At 33.1% G+C, this 18,175-nt stretch overlaps 1 protein-coding gene across 32 annotated transcripts in view; it reads left to right on the top strand.

Annotated features, from left to right (window-relative positions):
* The window catches only part of LOC148603868 (heat shock 70 kDa protein 12A-like), a 29,479-nt gene extending 21,111 nt beyond the window's left edge, over positions 1–8,368 (top strand). For 27 of the 32 annotated variants that reach the window (XR_015916918.1, XR_015916919.1, XR_015916917.1 and 24 more), the window contains 6 exons: positions 961–1,215; positions 2,010–2,122; positions 2,441–2,614; positions 4,087–4,214; positions 4,507–4,650; positions 6,211–6,876. Coding sequence is in view for 3 of the 32 variants with exons in the window: in XM_088554020.1 (XP_088410146.1) it covers positions 2,080–2,122; positions 2,441–2,614; positions 4,087–4,166 (297 nt within the window). In the remaining 29 variants the exon portion in view is untranslated. Of the gene's footprint in view, positions 1–960; positions 1,216–2,009; positions 2,123–2,440; positions 2,615–3,084; positions 4,215–4,506; positions 4,651–6,210; positions 6,877–7,277 lie in introns of those variants that run through there. The other 5 variants (XM_088553997.1, XM_088554022.1, XM_088553992.1 and 2 more) reach the window with 3 other exon arrangements.
* Positions 8,369–18,175: the final 9,807 nt, after the last annotated feature.

Raw genomic sequence — 18,175 nt, forward strand, 5'->3', positions numbered from 1 at the left:
GTTATAAAGAACACAAAGTAATATTCTTGGCATTAATCATATAAAGCATAATAAAATGACCAAACTGTATCCAAGAAATAATAAACGTAAATACATGTAATAATTCACGGAATATTGTCAAGACCTAGTTACTAATTAAACCCCACTCCGTGTACTATGTGCCTGTCTACAAGCAAGCATTTATTATTATTTTGTGCCCGTGTGTCGTAATATATCTTAAAGTAAGAGTTTGAGAATTTGTGATTGTTTTGTTATCGTGGATTTTTTGTAGAGTTACTGAAATATACGTTACCGTTATGGTAACCTGTAAAGGTATTTACTGTTTTTGATTTAAGTTATACACTGGTACATATGTTTCGTTTCATAATATTTGTTCTTGTTTCTACATATTTACTTCAATCATATCGTTTCACTATTACCCGAAAAAAAGTACAAAAAAGGATACTCTAGAAACATAATTGTAATAAGCTGGCATAGCTCGTGTGTCAAAATGTTCCTACGTTAATTAAGCTTTTCATTCAGCTTCTGTCTCTATCTCTGGTATATTGTATGTAGATATGATAATTGTATATGATTTCATTTATACTTATAAGCCTAAGATCTTGGAATAACAAATTATCTGGTATTCGCTAGTTGGTCTAAATGTGTTCTTTAAACAACGCTACATTGCAAAACAAAGCTAGTAACTAATTAAAGGAAATATATAGAATGTATACATGTATGCAATTTCTTTCTTGAAAATTATGCTGACAAATATGATATATGTTCGCATATTACAGGATAAAAATGTTAAATTAAGGTTTTACATCGACTTCATATTACATTCGAAAAAAGTGTCATATTTAAGGAAGAACATTGAAAAGCTGTGAAGCGTCACAGAATAAATATTTTGAATACCTCCTTTTTGTCTCAAAAGATTATCCTAAAATTTGATTTAAATATGTTTTATCTTTTTGCTAGCGTTTATGAATAAACTATTCCTTGTAAGCTGTATTAGAAGATAATATTTTGAATGGTCAAGTCAGCAGAACCAAACTGACTGTTTTGCAACGTCAATGACTATGAGAATTGTACAACATAAATGCGTATATGTAACTCTGATCTGTTCCGTATTAAGTACAGTAAATGGACAATGTTCTGGCAATGTACAAACTCTAAGTGTTGAGTATTCTGCTATTTCGTTTCACCACCAGGATATCCTCATGGTTATGCTACGTAAGTATTTTATTAATAGATCACATATTGAAATGTCAGATCGATTAGATATCATATACGATTTTTAGCAATTAATTTACAGAACCATTTTTAAAATAAATATATTATACAATTTGACTTTTGACTATATAAAAATGTAAAAATAAAAAAAAATACCTATCGATACATGAGTAAAGTTTGTGCGCACCTTTCGGTAAAAATCGATTGGCTGTGACCACATACACAACTATATATAAATAAATCAAAGATGCGTGGTGTTGTTAGGTGTTTAACAATGGAAAGTATAACGATTGGAAACAATACTATGGTTAGCTGAATCAATAGGATGTAGGTTGATTCCCAAGCACCTTTAAAAAGTGAATAAATATTATGAACATATATGCCTATATCTTGCTCAGCATTATCATTACATAAAAAACATTTTACGTTAATTGTGTAATATTTAAAAAAAAAAAAAACACTTACTCATATATCTATATACATATACCGCTTAAATACAATTAAAAAAAGGCACTGGCAATGCTAGAGTTGAAATAAGAAGGGGAAAAAGGGGAAACGTCTCTGATCTAACGATGCTTTTTGTTCTACATTTCTATATTTTTACATAATTTAATTCATTTTGGAGACACACATACACCTGTCTCCTTGTTAAATCAACAATATCAAAGACGATAACCTGTATTAACTGCCAGATCCATACACAATCAGTAGACTTTGATCTCAAAATTGCAACCATATTACACAAAGGCTGGATATGCTTTTTTGTTTGTATGAATTTTAAATTATTATTCCAGTAACTTAGCATGTTCTTGGTTAGTAACATCATCTATCAGTGGAAGTACAATACTGTTCCGAGTAACCGATATGAATTTAAATTGTGCTGGTGATGCCATCAACGTATACAATGGTAAGATAAATACATATTCACATTACTTTATTTCTCAAATTTAATACTTATACATAATAATATCGGTACGTAAGTTAAAGTTTTTTGGAAAGTCATTAACACACTTGGTTGTTAACGACTTAAAGGTTATCGGTAAACAAACTGACTGTGAATGAACAAATCTTATAGCTGCTTATTCTATATGTATTGTTTATCTATCATTTATTGTGAAAAAGGAGGTTAAAAGTTTCGTCCTCATTAGGTCAACGTCTTACTAAAGTTCAAATAAGTGACCTTGTCTAGGTTTGGAGAACTATAGCATTCAATACTAAACTACAGGAACATTGACCAATGGCAATCAGATTCACACAAATAAATGTTCAACAACGATATTGGGATACCAAGAAGCAGCTTCCGGTAATGTGTATTCAACGTTCACATCAGATAGTGATAACTCGTCGCCTAACCTCGAAAAGGGATATAAAATGTATCTGATCTCTGGAAAAGATTTCGGTGAGCAACCATGCGTATTTAGTGGTTTGTCTTCTAATAAAAACAAATGTTGTATTGTTATAGCTTTTCCCCCGAGAAAACGGGTGCAAGCGACTTTTTTAAGATATGAGGCTGGTAGAAAGGGCAATATTAACAAAAGCAATTACACATATCCCTGTTTCACATGCCCAATATTTATTTGTATAATTGTATGTATTTTAAGTGTGTGGACCTCAGGGTTACAAGCATCATTGTCGGATGAAGTATCTGAATATTTCATTACAAATAAAAGTAGAATGCAATTTTTTCCTGTATTAGAAGATATACTCAGGATTAATCAAAAGGAACAATAATCAAAAACAGAAACAAAAAACAAAACGAAACAAAACAAAACCCAAAAAGAATTTGTATTTCTACTTCCTGATTATTTAGTCTATGATTTCTTAAATGATGTTGAATTAAGAACTTATACCAATATTATTATTTTGCAGGTTTGAAACGTACATTTCCATTTGTCTATAACATCAAAAAATGAAAACAAAATCAAAGAGTGAAAAGAAGAAGTGAAAACAGCATTTTAAAATAGCAATGACCGTAATAATAATTTTATCAATTATAGGTCACTACCCGTGGAGATTTAAATTTACAATCTACGATAGCGATTTCATTATGGAAACTTGTCACATCGAGAGAAAATATTTTTTTATGATTGAGGCTTACCGAGATACATGTATCAGTACTATGAAAATTCCTCGGTGTGTGAGAAGCTAATGTTGCAGAATGTGTTTCTTAGTTTAAAGTTTTCAAATGTGCAAAGGCAGAAATGCTAGCTAACGACACTGTGAAGTCAGCCTCATATCTTGACCTACACTTAGAAATCGATGGTAAAAGAAAACTATTGACCAAACTTTACGACAAACGTGATGACTTTTCATTCAGAATTGTCAACTTTCCATTCATCTGTAGTAACACTCCTTTAGCACCTGCGTATGGAGTGTTCATATCACAATTCATACGTGATGCAAAGCTTGCAGAAACTACGCAGACTATTTGTATCGCGCTAGAATTCTAACAAATAGGTTTCTGGAACAGGGTTATGTTGCTACAAAATTGAAGTCAATACTTCAGAGGTTTTATGGTCGTCATTATAACGGATCGTTATGATGTATCCATCTGCAGCATGAACACTGATTTATTCAACGGGTCATAGTTTTCCTTTCCTCGTTTGTCTACCCCGGGCTTGACTTTAATGAGCAACTCGGTGTGTGTTTCTAGAAAAGCAGAGGACGCTTACCCTACCGGTGCACCTGGCCCATGCTCCCAGTTTTCAGTGGAGTCCGAGTTGCTCAGTTGCTTTTGTTACTTTGTATGTTTGATTTTAGTTACTTCATGTTCTTTGTTATGTATGTCTGTTTTGCATGTCTGTTCATTGTCTCTGGATTACATTCTTGTGATCACCACTAGAACTTTGATTCCCTTGATTACTCTTTCAGAAATAAGAATTGCACTTGGACAATTATGGCATCGAAAATCGAAGCTCATATTTTCCTACAACTTAAATTTACAGATGTAGAGCATCATGCCACCTGCAATTATGACTATTTAGAGATAAAGAAATCCGGTATGTTCAATATGATTGAGGTAAAATGTCAACTCTAAAAGGATGATTATAGTAAATCACATAGATCATTGTGAACAAATCAAGAGATAAAATTATCAAAACCAAAGGACGCTAACCGTGGTTACCTGTTAAAAACTTGGTGTATACAGACTTGACAATTGTCTCCTTATATTTCGAATGTGTTATAGTTCGAAAGATCACAAAATATCAGTACTCCCCTACACATATTTCACATTCATACTTTTTTCCACGTTGCTTTATTTTGATTTTTGAAACGCATTTCTATTTCAAGAAACCACTGTAGCTAAATTATAACAGAATGACAGATGGGAGCCGACAGGAACATATACAAGCAGTGGCTCTTCGTTTTCTGTTAGATTTTATTGCGATGACATTACACAAAAACGTGGTTTCCTGTTGTCTTTTATGGAGATTGGTAAGTGTAATAACTAGAATCATTTCTTATGACTTCAGAAAAAAAAGTAACCAATATGAGTAATTTCACAAATATTTGAAGGTGAGTTATACGTGCGTTACTTCATTTGCAATAGGAAAACCTATAGTTGTTGTCAGACGATAAAGTACAAGTTCACCCTTATGCAGCTCTTATACATGTCTTATCGAATATACATGATTTTAGAAATATTCAACAGTATGGTCTCGACGAATAAATTAAGAAAAGTGGAGCCATGATCAAGTGTAATAACGAAATTATCGTTCTAATAAATGGTAAAAATAGTAAAACAAGTGTAGTCAAAAAGGCAAGTCCGTATAACAAATAATAATATCAAGCGATAGGTAGGAAACCGTAATGATCCTGACTTGCTACAAGCATTTAAAATTGTAATGGTAGATTAAACCAACCATATTATGTTCTTATTTTGCAATGAAAGTGTATTTTCTCTTAAATGAGGATTTTAAATCCTTGATGTTACACCTCTTGATCCGCCACTGAAGAGTTTTAACTGCATTTGGAGAAATGTTTGTTTTAGAAATTGAATCAATAGACTCTGCTTATGCCTTTTTTTTTAACCTTTTTCACACTTGGCTATCTTGCGGTCAAGTTTATAAGCAATACCATAATGCCGATAAATAATAGTAATACAAATATCGAAGTGTCAACAAATGAACCAAATCCAACTACATGGCCTGAACATGAAAACAGGGAATACAAACAATCGACAAAGACAATGTAGCAAACCGAATTGGAAAGCTTACACATAAACACTTATATATAAAGGTAGAAGGGGTAATTAAAAAATAAAGCACGTACATAATGAACTCCAAAAAAAAAAAAAAAACGTGAGGGAGGTGTTTCGTAAGGGTAAACATGTGATGCCCAGCCAGCGCGTGGCCCCAATCACATTACAAGTGAGTGTAATCCGGTAAAAGTATTGGTACAGTAATTAAGCTCTCCAATACGAGTCACTTTGGGGACCCCCAAAAAAGGCAATTTTTAATTCAAAAAAGTATCATGATGTGAAAAAAAAATGTGAATTTATCCAAAATCAACAAATTAAAATAATATAATAATACATTACAAGAAACACGGGATAATACGCATGTACCAACTATTTATGTAACAATCCCGGAACATAGCATGGTATTATATTTGATTATTCATGCGAACATCGATAAAACAACCTAACATTATACAAGTGTAATTGTAAATGAGAAAATACCGTAGTGAATCCTTTGATTTGCTCATATACAGTTATAACAAAGGAGCTAAAAAAAACCGCGGTTAGTATCTGTCCAGTTCAAATTAGTTGTCATTGCGGTAAGAACTGGAAATAAATTGAAGAGATGATGTAACGTCTGTGAGAAAAACCTCATGTAGGTAAATCATATTGTGATAACAATCATACATTTTTTGTAGTTACGATATTATATGAACCATATTTTGAATAAACTGATAACCAGACAATGAAAACTTTCTACATAAACTTGCTGTTATCAGTTTTGTGTTACATTAATGCATCTTATTATTCAACAGATGTTCCTACAACACAGGAAGAAACTGCATCATCGGAAATTATAAATGGACATTCAACTAATAATTTACGGAAGTCTTATCATATGGGAATGTGTGTTCATATGGACAGCTGTGGTTCTATTTATTTATAACAGATGCATTTTTAACTTTATTTTGCACAAATAACCAAACATTATATTGAGGCATAGAAAAAACAGTGAATAATGACACTGTCATACTTTGAGATACAGCTCCAACGTTTGGGAATATTTTTTACACGCTTGCTTCCGTTTCATAGATTATAGATTCGCTCTGAATACAGTAAAACATATTTATGCACACCAGTTTAAATTGTTTAACGTCAAGCGAGTCGCATAAGTCTGAACATGCTTAAAGGTTTGTGTGCCTATGTGTTCATTAAAATTTAGAAGCACGTTACACGAACGCGAGAGATACGTTTGCAACACGATCATGTGCGCTTGATCATATATGTAGATCGTTGAATGGAAGGTTTAGCGTCTCTCTAACGACAAAGAAACTTTTGTCTAACGTAAGCCTGACGACATGAAAACCCTATCAATGTTTTGTTAATCAGTTAAGAAAGCAGTGAGGGTCTCTATAACTAATGCATAAGTAGTTTTAGCTTTTTATTGAAACACGGACACTAATAAATGGTCAATGAATGCATTTGTATTACATAATTAATGGCTGATGAAGCAACTTCAATGTAGGATATAATCAGTTTGTGTAAAGCTGTTGCCCTCCAAACTTACGTGTGAAATTCGCAGGTCCGGCCAAACAAATATAAGTATTTTTGATTTAACGTATTTTATTTATTATCTCGAAACTTCATGCTGAATGTATCCTGGTTTTTTTTGTCAAAATCCGTGTTCTTGGAAGTTCATGTAAAGATCACATTCTCAAGAGTAATGGATCAAATGTGAAATGTACACTCCATTGGCTTGTGATGTTCTAATTATGTCACTAAGAAAGTAAAAATTCTCAATTGGTAAGTCAAAATCATTATTGTTGACATAAAGCTTGGATTTCAAATGTCCAGTACATTAATGCATCTTATTATTCAACAGATGTTCCTACAACACAGGAAGAAACTGCATCATCGGAAATTATAAATGGACATTCAACTAATAATTTACGGAAGTCTTATCATATGGGAATGTGTGTTCATATGGACAGCTGTGGTTCTATTTATTTATAACAGATGCATTTTTAACTTTATTTTGCACAAATAACCAAACATTATATTGAGGCATAGAAAAAACAGTGAATAATGACACTGTCATACTTTGAGATACAGCTCCAACGTTTGGGAATATTTTTTACACGCTTGCTTCCGTTTCATAGATTATAGATTCGCTCTGAATACAGTAAAACATATTTATGCACACCAGTTTAAATTGTTTAACGTCAAGCGAGTCGCATAAGTCTGAACATGCTTAAAGGTTTGTGTGCCTATGTGTTCATTAAAATTTAGAAGCACGTTACACGAACGCGAGAGATACGTTTGCAACACGATCATGTGCGCTTGATCATATATGTAGATCGTTGAATGGAAGGTTTAGCGTCTCTCTAACGACAAAGAAACTTTTGTCTAACGTAAGCCTGACGACATGAAAACCCTATCAATGTTTTGTTAATCAGTTAAGAAAGCAGTGAGGGTCTCTATAACTAATGCATAAGTAGTTTTAGCTTTTTATTGAAACACGGACACTAATAAATGGTCAATGAATGCATTTGTATTACATAATTAATGGCTGATGAAGCAACTTCAATGTAGGATATAATCAGTTTGTGTAAAGCTGTTGCCCTCCAAACTTACGTGTGAAATTCGCAGGTCCGGCCAAACAAATATAAGTATTTTTGATTTAACGTATTTTATTTATTATCTCGAAACTTCATGCTGAATGTATCCTGGTTTTTTTTGTCAAAATCCGTGTTCTTGGAAGTTCATGTAAAGATCACATTCTCAAGAGTAATGGATCAAATGTGAAATGTACACTCCATTGGCTTGTGATGTTCTAATTATGTCACTAAGAAAGTAAAAATTCTCAATTGGGAAGTCAAAATCATTATTGTTGACATAAAGCTTGGATTTCAAATGTCCAGTATTATCTATGTGCAATTTTATGTTCTATTTAGAATGAAGCAGAGGAAAGGGTATCAGTATTTTTATTTAATTTTATGATATTTGGAAATATTAGACACTTGGAGCCAGAAATAATTCAAAGAATAAAGATTAAATTAAATTAATTGAAAGAATAATCAAGGAAACCAAGATTCTATCGGAAAACAAAAGAATGTAATCCAAGGAGAAAGAGCAAATATATAAACCAGACACACACAACAAATTTCATCAACCATAAACTACCCAAAATAATAAGTACGAAGCAACAAAAGTAAATGAAAAACGCGGACTCCACTAGTAACTGGGAGCATGGACCAGGTGCAACGATAGTGTGAGCGTCCTCTGCTTTACTAGATATCGGTTCTCATGGTGCAGATTGGTCCACTCTAATGATTGACCATAAAACTGCTGTAGTAATGACTTCAATTTTGTAGCAATATAACTTGATTGAATTTTCAATTCAAAAGGTATCATGATCTGAATAAAATAAAAAAAAATGTCTTTTCTGAAATCAACATTGCAATATTTCATGAAACCTTCGTGTAAAAGGGTTACAAATCCAAAGCAATACACAAGATACAACACTGCAAAACGCACTTTACATTTATTGGGTCACTTTCATTCACCTTGTTTTGGTGACATGATCAGCTGTATGTACGGAAAGTCTATATGATTATAAACAATAACACATAAAAGTTTTCACACCATAAAGCGCATAGCAGAGTTCGTTATGAACAACTAGGCACTACATTTAAAGGAAAATAATCTAGTATATGTATCTAAACTGCCTAATGAATACAAAACATTGAGAAGACTCTGATTCTCGTAAGTATTTATATTACGCACTGTTCAAGAATTTACATGTTCCGAATTGCTCTAGTTACTACGCAGTACAAAATATAGACAATAAAAAGTACAATAATTCTGTCAAAATAACTTAACAATTACAGTATACCTTAACAGTTGGTACAAAGGCTTTTGTACAATAAATAATCATAATCAAGTGATGTCAAACAGTCGTACCTACAGTACAATATGAAAATCATAAATATCATTTCAAAAAAAGTGCTGCGGGAAACATTATATCAGTTTAGATTGTTTAGATTCTCAGCACTTTACCGTTGAAAATGTTCATGTGTATCTGGTTAGCTCGAAATACGAATTGCCTCTGGCAAAATTCCCGCCAGTATCAATCTGAACTCAAAGCATTATAAATCAATACCTTAAATATCTGACCAATTTCACGGTTGTTCGAACCTGAACTACCTGAATCTATTCCCAGAACAAATATACCTTGAATAAATAAAATAAGACCCTACAATAAAAATATAAACTGTACTGAAATATGAAATAATTAGTATAAAGCAAATGCAAAAATACACAAACAAACTAAAATACTATCTTACCACGCATTCCTCAAGCTACAAAATGACGCTCCGTTATTTATAATAGTCTGGAAGGACGATGCCTTAAACAGAAATGGTTGCTTTTCTGGTAAGGAAGACTAAAGTTGTTAGATACTCCGCTTTCCGACGTCTACATGCTGGTAAACTAGACTGTCTGATAAGTACAGGTGACGTCAGTCCCTACTCCTGAGACATATAACTATGGACGAAGTGACCATCAACGATATCCCCAGCATCAGCGGAAGCCCTTCTCTGTGACTCCTCAGACTAGGCGTTCCCATTCAAGCTGGCATTGTCAAATAGTTCATCCATATTCCATTTTCTTCAGCAAGAGTATTCTGTCTACTGTCTACATGGATCCAATATCGGACTCTGCATTTACTGTCGATTATATTTCATCAACTGATTCGTCTTCCTTTGTTTTTGCTGTCTTTCGTTTAGATCTTTGGTGTGGCACAGGTTTTGTTTTTTATGCAGTAGGTTCCTGGTATCTTTTATATCCCACGGGAAGGAACAAGTTTCGTTGAAGCTTCTTTCTGTTTCCTTTTCGGGTGACAGCAATGTCTGGATAAAGTTGGTCTACAACCACGTAAGGTGTATCACCCAACTTGTCTACCAACTTGCGTCGTACGTCAAAAACTATCTTCTATAGAACACAATCTCCCTTCTAATCTCATCTTTAATTCAGATATCGGACCCCTCCTTCCAGGTTGCCTGCGCTTTTCATGATGACTCTGCTGCCAGTTGATAAGCGTTGACTGAAACTTGTATTTATATATATTTTGTCGTCGGCATCTTCTTGACCCTGTGAAGGCTACAATCATGGTATGTTGAAATGCAAGGATGTCATCCAAAGAGAACAAACTATGGTGCACCTCCTATTGACTCGTGAAAAGCACAGTTACAAGCGTGGATCCTAGTAAGTCACTACTGGCATATTAAAGTATGGGAACATTTGCAAGAAATTCCTTCAAGTACTGGAAGGTATGATCTTGCTTGGTTCCCCTTTGCCATGGTTTCTGCTGTTGTTTCCTCAATTGGTTGGCTTCAACAGTAACTGTTCGATTTATAGTATTCTTGTTAACAAGGTATCATTGTGTCGTGCCAGTTCTTTTTCTCTGAGTGTAAAAGTTCGCAAAAGTCAAATATCATGGTGATTTAAGGTCGGATCTCTCCACATTCAATGTCCAGTAAGTTCTTCAATGGCATAGCTGCTTAATAGTTCCTACAGTAGGTATGGCTTAATGTTAAAAATGTTGAACCACTGTCTATTACACTTTACATTCAAATCATTGAATACAATTTCAGTCTCTGTAGGATGCACAAATAAATCTGGTGAAATTGATAAGGGACCTTGTAATGTGATTTCTGCACATAGGACTTTCGATGGCCCTGTTACATAGGCTTTTTCTCGTGATAAAGGCTGTTGGTCTTTGTTAAGAATAGTAGTGCAAGACTTCCTAATATGACGAAATTGTCCACATCTAAAGTACTTAGTTTCCTGGGTTCTTGGTCTGTTCTTGGCTTGATCTGATTTTGCTTGATCTTATTGTGGCTCATCTTTTGAAGAGACCTTCGATTTTTGTCCACAATCTCTACCCCTACAGCTGAATTGAATTTCCAACCTGTCCATTCTAGTATTGAGCTGGTGAATATTCTTTTTCCAATGTTCCATCTGAAATTGTTGAATGGGCTCAGATGATCTGGCAATTTAAGCAGCCTGTGGCTTCGTTCGTGGCATGGTGCTTCTTTTTCTGTCTTCATGATCTGTCTCTAAAGCAATCAACTCATTAAAGTCTTTGATGCAATAAAACTTGTGTCCTGTGATGTTCTTCAGCTATGTCTACAAATCAGTCCATAACAAAGAGTACAGCATGGTGTTTCTGTCATTTTGGTTCACTATTCCCTTTTCCAGTGCTCGACCGGTAATGGCTTCGACTCTTCAACTCTACTTAGTGACTCATCTTCAGCTTGTCTGTCACGGTAGAACTGAGCAAGGATATCATGCGTCTCCGTTCGGTGATATCTCCTGACGGTTTAGATGATGTCTTTTATGGTTGTACAGCTTATTCTGCGATAATTCAAGTAACCTCATTTCCCTATAATTCATAAATTTTTCTCCTCGGTTGTTACTGCCAGAGAAATCGTAAATTCTTGGTTGTTCTCTTAACCAACTCTCATTGGTCTTCTGCTCTTAATCCTCTGATTTTGTATCATACTCAACCCTTAGCCTTTATTTCTCCGCCGGTTGCTGGATAACTCTTCATGCAGTCCTTTACAACTTCTAGTTTGTAACCTTTTTCTCATCCTTTCTTTAGAATTTCTAATAAGGCACGATTTTCCAATGATACTTTTGGTTGTATAAGAACTTTTGTTTTTTTTAATTTGACATAAACATAGCCTAAAATAAACTAAATACAAATATGGGATGATATTGTTTTATCTGTTTCAATTTTTGAATGCATTGATAATTCTATAACAATTTAAAAAATGTAGGCAAATTTGCCTCAATACCACAAAAACGAGAACAATTACGTGTCGGAGTTAAATTTTGACTGTATGTTTTCAATTTCAACGACTTTGTTTAGGGTTAGAATAGAAGATTATTTACAAACTTTAGTATTTTTTTGTAACGCTAAGGCCGGAACTTTTCATCAATTATCATCAAAATCAATCCACTTCGCTAAAGTAAAGTAGGAGAAACAAATACACACATCAATATCACTGATATCAATGATAAATGCTTATTATCTTTTCAGTGCTTACTAAACAAATAAAACAAATAAATCATAACTCAAAAAGAGTAACAATCAAAACAACAAATATGAAATTAATCAATAATAAAATTGTAAGTAAAAAAAAGAATTGGGCTAAAGGAAAACTAAAGGCATATAAGGTTTTTGTTTTGGTCTTTTGTCATTTACTTTATTTATGTATCTACAGTTCTACAAGCCTAGGTAATTGTACAATTTCTTTGTTCATATATTAATTGTTTGTTTTAATAACCTAGAACTGTTATAAATGCTGCCATAATAGAAACTTAAATCACAAGTCTGCCAATAGATGTGATTGCAATAAAAGTCCTATATGAAAGTAAAGAGAAATTATAGTCACTGCTTCTTTGACAAACACTCGGAATATAAAAAAAATGGAAGAGACAGAGTTGGCTCTGAGACACAAAGATACATCTATGATGACCAGTTAACCTGCTGGGTATTGCTTCTTTGTGCTGGCACAGCACAAACGTGAATCAGCGTGTCAATCTTGTACAAAACCGATTCTTTATAATTACTCATAAGTGGTCATCTAAATATGAATGAAATATCTTCTAAAGGGAGTAAAAACACTATTGTGGTAGTGTTGGTTTTGAGCACTTCTTGTAAACAGTTTTTTTTTACATTTTGATCTTTCTATATTTTTGATTCTAATACTGCTAATGAGAGATTACTCTTTAAAACACGTAAACAGCATATCGAAATTTGCAAATATATGACTTTATTCAATCGGTCAATCAAAAAGGAACAGACAGCATTACGCAAGCAGGGAAATAGTCTGGGAGGGAGACAGAGAGATCGTTGTATTCTAGAAGTTTCCCGGAACAAATAGAAATCTATCTGCCCTTAAATCAACAGGAATCGTTATTGACAAAACTTATTATGAATTGTTTTAAAAATGTCATGAAAACATTTAATGATCCTGGCGCTTTGTGACATTGCTTAAGTTATGTATCAAGTGATTTTAACTGTATATTAAGGATTTTTTTTATTTTCAAAGTAATGAAATGACTATTTATATTTCATTTCCATATCGAATTTGGTAATAATATATGATTGTTACTTGTGTATTCAATCAATTTTGTTTTCAGGTAATTCATCTTCGCAATCAAGGAACAATGATTCCAGTGTGCTATCAAGTAGCAAAACGCTTCCAGTAATAGTTACAGTGTGCATTCTTGTAATTGTCCTTATACCGTCCGTTATATTGAGACTGAATTGATACATGTATGAATTACACCAAAACTGACGAACGCATTACAAGGAACATAATATCATATCTTCCTCAGCATAAAATTCATAAAACTATATGCATATACACCTGATGTTTTATATCTTTATTACATGGGTACCATAAGTCTGTTGATAAACGATACGATGTTAAAGACATAGCCTACTATTTAGATCTAGCAATAAGATTTTTTTGATAAGATATAATTAAAATAAATATCTACTTTCAATTTATGTAGTTGGTGAAAAAAAAATAAGGGTAGCGGTCCTATGTAAATAGTTAAGACGTCTTCTCTATCAAATTGTTTTTAATCTACAGAATAGGTAGTTTAGTCAGTATAATTTTTATAGACATGTTTTAAACGCAGGTATGTCGGAGTGCCACCTGGTGTATGTAACATTATTAAATCACAATGAATTAAATGAAATGTAAGGACTCTGCAAAAAACTGATTTTTTATAGGTTCAGCCTTTTTTGTTATTGTTTTAAAGTATATAAATTCCTAGATCGCATACAAATATGACCAATAATAACCCAGTTATTTTTTACAGATGATAGAGAGTCGCAATTACCTCAAATTAGGAACATAAAGATATACGGTCACCGAGTTAGCAGAAAAGATATTTGCAAAAAAATTAATAATTATAATTAAAATGGCGGGAAAATAATGCGGTATTTGATATGTTTGGTTAGGTTGTATATTGCTAGACTTTTTATGCCAGATCTGGGGCGCAATCACTGATAGGCAGCTTTAATATAACTCCCCTTCAAATATTTCTCTTAGGAGAGAGTAATCAAGGGAACCAAGGTTATAGCGGTAATCAAAAGAATGCAATCCAAGGAAAAAGACCAGACATGGAAAACAGACATACACAACAAAGAACATAAAGTAACTAAAATCATACATACAAAGTAACAAAAGCAAATGAGCAACTCGGACTCCACTATAAACTGGGAGCATAGACAATTGTGTCTTTTAAACCATCTGGAAAGGAGTTGAGAAAATCAGTGAAGATTATTCAGAATAGCTTCGTCAACATGGGTTCTTTAGGGAACTTTCTCTGTTTAAGCTCAAATACGATTCCTTTCTTTATTTAAAAAAATTAAGCCAAATAGAATAAAAGTAGGATGACGGATTTAGTATTTTCAGCCTATCGTGAATTATTTGATACTTAATTAGTATATACTGGCTCACCGAGAGCAGTGTATAGCACAAATACTTGGTACTCACTAGATTACTAGTCAGATTTGTTTGACCTGACTTCTTTCACAGACTGAAACCTGCAGTACAACAAAGTACGATCCTCTAAAAAACCATTCCTTATATTGCACGTGTAAAAATTGCGCGGTGGTTAATTTGACTTGAGTTTACTTGTTTACACTAGTTTTCATTCATTTTGTATCTCCAATGTTCTATCTATAAGAAAAATAATATTTGTTCATGTTAAGAATAAATGGACTGATTACGGGTAAATACCGTGGCAACAAGAGCTATTAGAATTGAACAAATTTATTTCTATCCAAGACTTACTTTGTCCGATATCTAGTTTTTTCTTTTTATTTATCAATTATTTTTTTCGACTTATTTTTCATAAGCCGTCCGACGGTAACGTCGACTAACTTTGTGAACAGGAATTCCCCGGAATCCCTTTAACACCATAAACGCATTGATAATAACGTTAAAAGCAATCTAGAAGCAATAGTAGGATATGTCTTTAATGATAATGATATAGATGCGAGCGTTTAACATTTTACTTATTTCATCTGCATTTATTGGCGTGTATGTGTCATTTTGATTAACAACATTATGAAATAAAACGAAATTAAATTTACTATCTAACCGAGAACCGCTTTGTTATTCCTGCAAAAAGGAGAATTTATTCCAGCTTTACCTATTTGAATAATGTTCAATAATGGAGAAATAAGGTTTTTAACATGAATAAAATAAAACCGTAGAGTTTGTTATCATTGGCAATGTAACGGCATGAATAAATGTGAGCTTTTTATCACTGTAACGGCATAACGTATTCGCCACACTCCTGGCATTTCCATATCAATAAAACGACGCATATTTATAAGAATTTTTATCTCAACACCAATACGGCACACCATACTATTAGCAATAGGATCCCTTCTTTGTTTATGGTTAACTGACTTTTATCTAAAAGATACCTGAATTTAGATTCCGGTAGCGGTGCCATTGAAAAACAAACAAAAAAAAAAAGAAACAAATATCATTATCTTCAGGATTGCTCTCCCAATAATTCAAGCTACCTAGAGTTATTACTATAATAACTATATGAACACCAATAAAATATATGTCTATGTTGATAACAGAATTGTTAAAAGATTGCTGCCTGTGAAATCACAAATATCTATTCAACATGACATTAAAGTTCTCTTATATCTTGGACAATCCGTATTGTGATATTTTTCTTCATTTTGTTTAATTATTTTTGAAATGTTTAATGTATTGTCATAGGTCATCCACAACTATATCCAAAGTATTTTGAAAACATTTTATAAAATTGTTTATATTATAGTAAAAAAGGTCAAGACAACATAATGAAATGAGCTAAATTTGCAAAAATTAGAATTGAATACATATGTTTAAAATTAGTTTCAAAAGGTATTACGCAGTGGAACCTTGATCTGCTTGAGCAAAGTATTATTTATTCAATGGCCTTTTTTATATACCAAATATTTCCCAGATAAATAAATTTGGTCAAACCAATATAGCTATTGCTTAATATTTAGGAAAAAAAAACAATTCTTATTGCCAACTTGTTAATTGTTACAAATCAGTGGAAACTTGCTGTGGATATTTGATCAGTATCATTGAAAGTAACATCCAGAGCATTGCCATGCGCATGTGCAAGCACAAACAGACAAGAAAATGTTTGGAATTACAGATGTTGAACTGGTTTAGGATTTTCCATGCAGATGAAGATGATTTTATAACGCGCTAGTTTCGGCAAGCTCTGGCATAACGTATGAGTTGTGATAAAGGAAAGTTGACAATTCTGAATGAAAAGTCATCACGTTTGTCGTAAAGTTTGGTCAATATTTTTCCGTTACTATTGATTTCTAAGTGTAGGTCAAGATATGAGGCTGACTTCACAGTGTCTGTAGTATCCTTTATCTCAAGTTCTGTTGGATAGATGCGATGTATCAAATCCCCGAAATTAGGATTGTTTAAAGATAATACGTCATCTATATAGCGGAAACTGAGATTGAAGGATCTAGCCAAACGATATTTTTTTCTTTCTGATCAGATCAACTATAAAGTCAGCCTCATAAGAGTAAAGGAATAGGTCAGTAAGTAAAGGAGCACAATTTGTTCCCATTGGAATGCCAACCGTTTGTTGAAAAACACGTCCACCACACTGGATAAATATGTTGTCGATTAAAAATTCCAGCATTTTGTAAACATCTTCCTCTGTATATTTGGAAGATGGAACTACGTATACTGCACCAGTTCAAGTAAAACTTAGTATTAATGTTCCTTGATTATTCTTGGTATTCTGTATAGAACCAATGTTGGGATTTTTGATCCGTCGAAAAATATGGCTACCCTTACTAAAATAGAATATAGGGTTCAGACAGAAGTTGTTCGCATATATCTCGAAAACCATTAGTTTAAGCAAAATTCGTTTACAAACGTAAAAGTGTTTAGCATGATGAGATATATCTGATTTCATTTTTTTTGTTGCTTTAATCTGTTAAGCCGTGCTGGAGTTATTGCCACTTTAAGGCTTTATTTTACTTAATTTAGTATGAGTGTTCCCTAGGGTATTCCGCATATATCTCATTTGAGGATTTCTGATCCGGCAAAAAAACCTGACCGCTGTAAATAATAAATAGAACAAATGGGTCATCAGAAATTTTTTCTCATATTTCTCCAAGACTATTAGGTATAGCCAAATGCTTTAATTTGTCGAAATGATCCTGATTTCAAGGCCTATAAAAGTCTGCAATGGATCGGAGTTGTCGGACGACTCCTTGGTACAGTAATTCCTTTGAAATACAAAAAACTATGTTTTAGCAGGATTCAGCCAATATCATGAAAACTATAATAGATATAAAGAAATTTCCGTTTGATGAAATAATCCTTCTGATAAGTCCTACCAAAGTGTTCTGAGGCAAACTTTTCGGACAAGTCCTTGTCAGAGTAAGTGCCCTCAAAAGTCATTTCAACAAGATGAGCGATTCAGGCTCTTAGGAGTCTCTTGTTAGTGGCAATATACTAACCTAACATCTCCAGTCTATGGATTACATGTTTTACAAGTTATCGGTTATGGTCATGAATGTTGTTTGTACACCGTTTTCTAAGAAGAGCTAGCCAATATTGATGTTTCTAACAATCAACCAATTATTATCATCTTTATTTGAAATAATGTATTTTCTTTCGTTAATAACAATAACATTAA

This window comes from Perna viridis, chromosome 11 (assembly GCF_037379345.1).
Source record: "Perna viridis isolate PV_CMFRI_1.1 ecotype Kerala chromosome 11, ASM3737934v1, whole genome shotgun sequence".
NCBI lineage: Eukaryota > Metazoa > Mollusca > Bivalvia > Mytilida > Mytilidae > Perna > Perna viridis.